The sequence below is a fragment of the Notolepis coatsorum genome, assembly GCF_963971535.1.
Source record: "Notolepis coatsorum genome assembly, chromosome: 10".
NCBI lineage: Eukaryota > Metazoa > Chordata > Actinopteri > Aulopiformes > Paralepididae > Notolepis > Notolepis coatsorum.
The window spans coordinates 133,867,138-133,876,927 of NC_140174.1; the positions used below are offsets into that span (position 1 = coordinate 133,867,138).

General features: G+C 43.1%; 1 protein-coding gene across 1 annotated transcript in view; it reads left to right on the forward strand.

Annotated features, from left to right (window-relative positions):
* cUnh10orf88 (chromosome Un C10orf88 homolog) overlaps positions 1 to 9,178 on the forward strand; it is a 49,506-nt gene extending 40,328 nt beyond the window's left edge. Inside the window, exon 8 of the mRNA XM_084322873.1 lies at positions 5,152 to 9,178. Coding sequence (XP_084178999.1) covers positions 5,152 to 5,365 — 214 coding nt within the window. The 3' untranslated portion in view covers positions 5,366 to 9,178. The remainder of the gene's footprint in view (positions 1 to 5,151) is intronic.
* The last annotated feature ends 612 nt before the right edge of the window (positions 9,179 to 9,790 follow it).

A 9,790-nucleotide genomic window follows, 5' to 3' on the forward strand; every position in this document is an offset into this window, starting at 1 on the left:
GTAACAAATGAATTGGCTGTAATATAGTAACTACATATATCCCTCTTATCAGACAGATATATTTATGATAACTAATAGTGTATCTCATGATAGCACTAGTCATTTGGAGGTTAATACACAGTACTGAAGAAGATCCAGGATTCTCACTACTCGTGACATTTTTGGAATATCATGAAGGTTTGAAAGGACCAGTACAGTTTTCTGGGGAAGGCATGGGTACAATACACAGTTAATGGGTCATATTACAAGAATCTACATGAGTGTATTTTACAACCTTTTGACCTACATTCAGTGCTTTAGACTGAGTTTATCAGTTGTTTTTCTATGCTGTATGGACAGTTTTCCACCGCAAGGCTGACTGTAGAAACAAACAGTCCCTTTAGTCAAGTCAAGTCAAGAGTTTTATTTGTCACGGCATACAAGTATACAATGAAATGCGGGGGGTCTTGCCCGCAACGATGTGCATAATACAATAGTAATATATAATAAGAATCCAATAGAACGACATTGTGCAATAAACAAGTAAACAAAGTAGGGAATATCGGTATATGTACATGAGTTATTTACAGAGCATGGTAGGACATGCTAGGTGTTAGCTACGGATGAGGCACTGGGTCTTTATGTACACTGTTATACAATGCTATATTATACAATCTCAAGTTATACTATACTATTCTTAAAGTGACCTTTCCTTTTGTAAAGTGGCCATAAGTGTGAGCGTGACTGTGCAGCATGAGTGTGTGTGTGTACTCATGTTAAAGTGGCTGCTAGTGTGTGAGCGTGTACAGTGTGTGTGTGTTGTGTGTGTGCTCATGTGTGCTTGTGTGTGGAGAGTTCAGTGTTCAAGGCTCTGATGGCCTGAGGGAAGAAGCTGAGCCGAAGTCTCTCTGTCCTAGTTGCTGGTGTTCGCAGGCTAGAGCTGTTGTAAGCTGAAACACGACATTTAACCAACCTGGAAGGAGGTCAAATAATGAAATCATCAAACTGCTTCAACATCTCCGTCACGTTAAAACAGGATCTAACTGACAACACTATCACACACTAACATGATCTAACTGACCACAGTACACTATCTCACACTAACATGATCTAACTGACCACAGTACACTATCTCACACTAATATGATCTAACTGACCACAGTAAAACACTATCACACTACACACTAACATGATCTAACTAACCACAGTAAAACACTATCTCACACTAACATGATCTAACTGACCACAGTACACTATCACACACTAACATGATCTAACTGACCACAGTACAACACTATCTCACACTAACATGATCTAACTGACCACAGTAAAACACTATCTCACACTAGCATGACCTAACTGACCACAGTACACTATCTCACACTAACATGATCTAACTGACCACAGTACAACACTATCTCACACTAGCATGATCTAACTGACCACAGTACACTATTTCTAGCTGGGATCATGGTGAAATATGACCACGTTTTAATCTGCGGTGATTTTAATGTTCATGTCTGCTGTCCGTCGCTACCCCTATCCCGGGACTTTCTGAATCTCATTGATTCATTTAATTTGATACAATCAGTCACTGGCCCAACACATGAAAAAGGTCATACGTTAGATCTTGTGTTATCGTTTGGTGTATCTGTCTCTATAACAGATATCTGTGCTGCAGGTCTTTCTGACCACTCACCTGTTGTGTTTACCTTAATAGCCCCGTGCCCACGTAAAAATGACCATGCCCCTGCGCGCTACTTGCGCACGTTAAACCCCTTGACTGCTGTGCTTTTTTCGGATGCTTTTAACACTTTGACTGCCGGGAACCGTCTTTAGACGTCTTTGCTGGCCATGCTAAAGTTGCCGGAGGACGCGTTACGTCGTCCTTATATCAATATTTCAAAAATCTGCGATCGGATTCATATGTCCCCTCCGCTGGCCTGAGATCCACCAGCAGGACCCACTGAGCTCTCTGGCGGTTCAGGAGCGCCATCTGGTGGCCGATCGGCGCAATCGCCAAACAGGATGTTGCATAGAGGTTGTCCTAGACGTCCGTAGTACTTCCGGGCGCTCGCTATAGGTCATGGGACTCTGGCTCGTCACGCTACACGGTGATCGATTGGCAATAACTCGATAAACAACATGATTTGGACGTATATACCATTATACAAGCTGGAGATGGACCGGGTAAAAATATATCCCATAATGATAAGATTTCTACTCTACGACGATCGCCCAACGGCGCGCGGAGACTGGGGTGAGTTTCAGCGTGTAACGTTACCGTCTTCGATACTAACTGCTATTATCAACATTTGACCCACATTAGATGATTGGTATAACGCTGCCCACGGAATTATAAACGCCCCCTCGCCCATCCGGTCAACATCAGATGACGTGTAGTAACTTCTAGAAGTACGTCTAGTTGGAATTTTTTATATCGCGCTGATTGCCATCAAACTGTATTTCATCATCAATATAATGCATTTGGGGCTATATATCACGTTCTGGAGAAAGCTGCAGAAAGAGATGAAAACATACTTATACATTAGACCATACTTTACTATGAATATGTGAATGAAAAAGTTTAACGTTGCTACACAATGAACAATACATATAGGACTTTGAATGGGCCCTAATAATGGCAATGTAGCAATAGAATTTAAAAAGTTATAGCCCTGCAAAGAAGGGGACTTTCTCCATAGACAAATAGCGCTGGCAATCTATGGTATATCATGAATTTAACCTTAGGCAGCCAAAGTGTTAATGGTTCCCCACTTCACGCTTTGGGCGCAAACTGTGTTTTTAATATAGATGATTTAATTTCAATGTTTGACTCGACTTGTAAATACATTTTAGACTCTGTTGCACCTCTCGGGTCCAAACGCAGCAAAACACTCCAAACACCATGGCTAAATGACTCCACGCGCGCTCTCAGACGCACATGTAGGCGTGCGGAGAGAAAGTGGAATAAGGATAAGCTCCACGTTTCCCTCGAAATCCTATGTGACTGCCTATCTGCATATCAAAATGCTGTCAAAATTGCTAAATGCGAATACATCTCCAATTTGATCTCTACTAATTGCCACAAGCCCCAGATTCTTTTCAAAATTCTTAACTCCCTCATTAACCCCGTGATGTCTCCCCAGTTGTGCCATCATCTGCTCTCTGTGAAAGTTTTCTAAACTTTTTTTTATTGATAAAATCTCCGCTCTCAGACCAGTTCTCACTACAGCCTTCCCAGCCTCCCCCCTTCTCCCCTACACTCCCTGCCTGCTGTTTTTGAGCAGTTCGAGCCCGTCTCTCCCTCCTCTCTCTCTGACATAATTAAGCACTTACGGCCCACAAACTGCCCCTCAGATAGCCTTCCCTCTCGCCTTCTAAAAGAAGTGCTCGATTCAGTCTTGCCCACTATTCTATTGCTGGTAAATTCCTCTCTCAGCTCTGGCTGTGTCCCAACCACCTTTAAACACGCTGTGGTTCAACCCCTGATAAAAAAGAAAAACCTTGATCCCTCTATTTTATCAAACTTCAGGCCTATTTCCCAATTACCCTTCCTGTCAAAAGTCCTGGAGCGAGCAGTTTACCTCCAGTTAAAACTGTTTTTAAATCAAATCCACGAAAAGTTTCAGTCTGGCTTTAAATCGCGCCATAGCACCGAAACAGCCGTCCTGAGAGTTAAAAATTATCTCATTTTAGCTGCCGATTCTGGAAATCCCGCCATTCTCGTGCTTTTAGACCTCACAGCCGCCTTCGACACTATAGACCACACTATCCTACTGTCGCGCCTGGAAAAACATGTTGGCATCACAGGTGTCGCCCTAAGCTGGTTTAAGTCCTACCTGACTGACCGGAGCTTCTCAGTCCAGCTTGGAGAATTCTTCTCTTCAGCGGCCCCACTTACCTGTGGGGTGCCCCAGGAGTCGATACTGGGCCCCATCCTCTTTTTATTATATATGTTGCCCTTAGGCTCAATCATTGCAAAGCATAACATGTCCTTCCATTGCTTTGCCGACGATGTGCAGATCTATTTACCCCTACAAGCAAAAGGCAAGGTCACATTACAACCACTGTTAGATTGCCTGACTGATATTAAATTATGGATGAGTGCAAACTTTCTCAACTTAAATGAGCGCAAAACAGAGCATTTTATTTAGTAATGATTCACCTGACCCTACAGCCATTGCCCTAGGCCCCCTGGGCTCAAATATCCGCTCCTCTGTCAGAAACCTCGGAGTAATCTTCGACAGAAATTTTAAATTTGATAAGCAGGTTAGTTCGGTGGTCAAAACTAGCTTTTTTCACCTCAAACTCCTAGCCAAGACCAAACCTACCTCTCCCAGAAGGATCTGGAGAGGGTGATCGATGCCTTTATCTCGACCCGGCTGGATTGACCAGTTGCTGCTCCGTCGCCTGCAACTGGTACAAAATGCGGCTGCCCGCCTGCTTTCCGGTACCAAGAAATGTGACCACATTACACCAGTTCTGGCTTCTCTCCACTGGCTCCCCGTCCGTTTCCGTATTGATTTTAAACTTTTACTGACTGTTTTTAAAGCACTACACGGGCTGGCTCCACTGTACCTAGCTGAGCTACATCACCCCACCCCATCCAGAGCCCTAAGGTCTGCTGACCAGCTGCTGCTGGAGGTGCCTAGGACCAGGCTTAAAACCAGGGGAGATAGAGCCTTTGCTGCTGCTGCCCCCCGACTCTGGAACAGCCTCCCCCACATAAGATCTGCCCAGAGCCTAGAGGTTTTTAAATCCTTGCTCAAAACACACCTCTTCTCCCTGGCCTTTGACCAGAGCTAGCCCAGCATCTATACATGACGTCCGCTGTCACTCTGCACTTTTTATCAAATTTTCTTGTCTCTTTTATCGCACTTTGCCCTTGCTTTCTTATATGTACTGTACTCTACCTTTTTTTGTAATTCTAGTGTATTTTTATTGCATTGTATGTGTTTTTATCATGTTGTGAAGCACTTTGGTTTGGCTGTTAGTAATTTGTAAATGTGCTATACAAATAAAACTGACTTGACTTGACTATCACACACTAACATGATCTAACTGACCACAGTACAACACTATCTCACACTAACATGATCTAACTGACCACAGTACACTATCACACACTGAGATGATCTAACTGATGACTGATCTCTCTCTCTCTCACAGGGAGTTGGACCCAGCCATGGAGCAGCGTCTGGAGGAGATGGAGCAGAGGCTGAAGGAGCACATGGATCGTCGTCTGGACGCCCTGGAGCAGAGGCTCGAGAAGGCCTTGCTCAGCGTCCTGCCCACGATCACCCTCCACCAGGGGTCAGCAGCAGCACCCTGCCCGGAGCAGACCCAACACCCAGACCAGTCTCAAACACAGGCCCTACACTAACTATACATTCACCTAGAATAGGCTGCCCCAAACGTAGCGCCTTCTACCACATTCCTTTTGGTCTAACAAAGGGTTCCAGAGAGTGATAATGCATTCTAACTGGGGTCTATTTGCAGTTTAATGCTGTTTGTGGAGTGGTTTTGACGTAACTGTCTTTATTACAAGGCATATAACAACAACAGTGTGACATTAAGAAGGTTAATGTCTACTTGTTACACTCGTAAATAATCAATGTCCAGTCAAACATTACGGTCAACCATGTTACATGTTGGCCCTCCTTGTCATTAAGAGTGGCAACTGATGACGGAAGAAGGTCGGAGGCTAGACCAGAGCCCTGACCTGCCCCTGGTAACCTTTAACCTGGAAAACAGGACTGGAACAGCAGTCAGCCTGGTGTGGTGCAAGTTTCGTTCCAGGGGTGAAATCTGTTCCTGCTCTACATCCAGGTTGAATTTAATGTGATATAAACTAACATTATATAAAGTTCATATTTGCATTTAAAATAAATGGTAATGTCATAATGTACAATCAGTTGCCACTGTATTTAGAATCAAAAGGACTGTCTCGATCGAGCTAATGTTAGTTAACTAGCTAACCGCTAGATAGCGAACGGTGGCCATCTTGGAGAGCTAGCCGCTAAGCTAATGTCATATCAAGCTGACAAACTGAAATTATGGTTGTACTGTATATGTAACTGATGGCAATACAAATATGAACTTCATATAAATGTTAGTTTACGATGTTAGCTTTAACCCCAAAGTAGGGTAGGAACAGATTTCACGCCAGAATTAAATTCGCACCACACCTGACTTGTATGCAGTCTCTAAGAAATAGACTAACTTAACATGTTCTGGAACAGAGACTAGAGAGAGCCTTCCTGGCTGCCCTGAACCTCAGGCCCTGGACTTGCACTGATTCAAACCCCACTAGCTGGATGATATATCTGCCTATGGACACGACAGTGGCAGACAGCTTCGGAGGTGATTGCATTGCACCATGCTGATCCACTCAACAGGTAGCGATTTCAAAATGAGATTCGATTTAAATTAGAGTTGTTCCGATACCGATACCAGTATCGGAAATGCCTCCGATACTGCCTAAAATGCTGGTATCGGTATCGGCGAGTACGCCGAAAGTCTAGCCTCCGATCCCATGACGTCATTTCTCTCCTGCGGAGAGTGCGGATTATAAAAAGAACGTGTTTTAAAGTGTGATGCTGTTTCATTTTAACAGCAGATACACTTTCTTAAATTCCATTGTCCCCGACAGAGCGGTGTGACGGGGAGCTCGGATGTGTTTTGCTTGCTGGTGTTATTATAGAATTAGCTGAAAAGCTAGCTAGTTGGAACAACATCCGCTTTAACGTTACATCAAATCAGATGATCGCCTGTCCTTTCTCCAGGACCTGACACTGTCCGTCTATCAACAATAATGCACCCACGGTGAATCGTATTTAAGTCAAGTAGCTACTGACTAGCGTTATCAAATGTCAATGTGAAAACCTTGCGCGGAAGACGAGCTAGGTCAGCTAGCTTAGCTTGATAACGGTACCTTGGCTAAAGTTGGTGCTATTCATAATCCAGCAATAATGGCTGCAGACCTGCAAGCAAAGTACAGCAAGTTCCAAGTGCCAAAGGATAAGAGTCTGAGGCGGAGTCTCAAAAGAGAATGCTGAATATTTATTTTGCATCGAAAATCACGACATAAACGTTACTACTAGCCAGAGCATCTGCTACTAGCTAACAGACTGGGTAGCAAGTGCAACACTGTCTAACGTCCGTGCGGATCCGTGGGTGAACTCATTGGAGTAAGGTATATCTGCAGTGCCGCAGCCCCATACTCATTGAGCATAGAACTACTAATACTAATCTATACAATCACCTGTTGTTGAATAAATACTAGGGCTGACCCCTATTAGTCGATTAGTCGACTAATCGGTCGAAAGGAGCCGTAGTCGACTGGCCAACCTCTTAGTCAAATATTTAAAAAAATATATTTTCTTTTTTCATCATTCTTTCCAAAAGAAAAGAGGCCTAGAAGCGTGGCTAACGCTAATGGCACGCATACCAGAGGCTAACTGCCTACGAAAACAGGCACAGAGGCACTGAAAGAGGATTTCACCCATCTAATGAACACACTAGACTAGACAAATATCAAGATGTATCCATCAGTGGACCAATTGCATGCTTTTGCAGAGGACAAGAAGCCTTCAGTCGACTCCTTCAGACATTAAGCACCCCCCACAGCCCAAATGGAATGATAAAAAAAAGATTTTTCTATTTTTTAAAATTATACTTCTTTTTTTAGTCAACCAATAGTCGACTAACGACAAATTTTGGCCAATCATAGTCGACCATCCAAATCCTTAGTCGGGGACAGCCCTAATAAATACCATTACTTTCTAGTTATTACTAAAAAACAGTATATATAAAACAGTAGCTGTAATTTTCTTTTATAATTTATATAATAGGCCTATACTTTTTTTTTAATAATTTTTTTTATGTATCCACTGGTATCGGATCAGTATCGGTATCGGCCGATACCCAAAGCTTAGGTATCGGAATCGGATCGGGAAGGGAAAATGGTATCGGAACATCTCTAATTCAAATGCATTGTCATTTGGCACAATACAGTCATACATACACCATCCAACCAGAGAAAATACATTAATTAAATGTAAAAAAAAAAAAATATTGGAACCAAGAGTGATTTGAACCTGTGACCATAGGATCCAGAGCCAGCGGACTAACAAGTTGAGCTAATCAGTCGGATGTTAAAACTGAGTGACTAATCCATCATTTACACTTGTGCCAATTGCGTTTGTCCCTAATTTTTAGTATTGGCATTAATAAATCAGATGTCATGCTAATATGTCATGTTCTACAGTAGGACTTACTACTGTGATACCCATTAAAACAGTAATTAGAATAATAGAAGCCTACTTTGCCGGAACGATTCATTTCAAACGTATACTTTTGTGTGCTTTTGTGTGTGCGCTCGCGCGTTGAGGCTCGCTCTCCACGCATTATTTTTACCTCCGCCTGAGTAATGCCCCCGTTGATGACGGAGACGGTGGAATGTTGGTTCTGCTTAAATGGGTGTAAATGCGGGGTGGTTCGCCAGAGAGCACCAAGGTTCAGAGGGTTCAGAACGGAGCTGGAGCTTGAACCGGAGCCCGGGCTGCGTGTAGCTTATTCCCAGCGGAAGAGTGCGTCGCGTGCTTCTGCGTTTTCCCTGATTGGCTGCGACCGCGGCAGCGCGAGAGAGCGGCAGTGCGGAAATAGGCTGTCTATTGCCATTCTCTAAGACAAACTCTAACCTTAACCAGCTCCTTAACAGCGCCTAAACTTAACCCTTCTAACCTTAACCAACTCCGAAACAATGCCTAACATTAACCATAACCAACTCCGAAACAATGCTTAAAGTTAACATGCCTAAACTTAACCGGCGAAAGAATGCACGTTAAAAAAAAAGAATTGAAGGGAATCGAACTTGTCACCAACGGACCGCAGGATCCACAGCACGGCAGCATACCAGTTGAGCTAAGCGTCGAATGAAAAACATCAGGGATTACGGCTACATAATGCCGCAAGCTCTGCCGTGGGGCGTGTCGCAGCCAATCAGGGAAAACGCGGAAGCACTCGGCAGCACTCTTCCGCTGGGAATAAAGAATAGGCGCCCGGGCTGTGTTGTACCATGGAACTGGTCTTTTACTACATACTATGAATTTGCCTGTAATATAATGTCTGACTACTGTATATTGTTGAATTGACTTTTACCTATGCTGTACATTAATCAGACCATTTCAAAATAACTGCACTGTACAATTAATGAAAATAAAATATTTATACTGTACTTACTAAATTCTTCAAGTGTGTGTGTGTGTGCGCGTGTGTGCGTGCGTGCGAGAAAGAGAGAGTGACAGACATGTAGAAACTTTCCCCCACAATTTAACAAGTGAATGGTGAAGAAATATAACCAACAAAAGTTTAAAGTGTCCCTTAAAGGGATGGTTCAGATGTTGTTGTTCGGTAAAATCGTTTCTCAGCACAATCCAAGCTGTTTCTCATTCTAGCTCCTAGTTAGCCACAGAACAATGCAAAATCAATGTGGTTGAGCTCCAGCAGGCCCGTTTCTTGCCATATGCAGACTATACGGTTGCATAGGGCCCCCTAAATGACAAATAATAATTTAAAAAATTATATATATATAATTACTTTTCACTCAATACTCTGTATACTGTGTGTATATATATATATATATATATATATCCTGTAGGGATGTAACAAATTATCAGCTTAAAAAATGTAACCGATAAGCTACTGCTTATGACCGCAAGTGGGTGTTTTTTTTTATCTACTTTTTGATTTTTTTCTCCCCATCCCAATTTACCTCTCGTGCCAATTCTCCCTCCCCTGTCCTGAT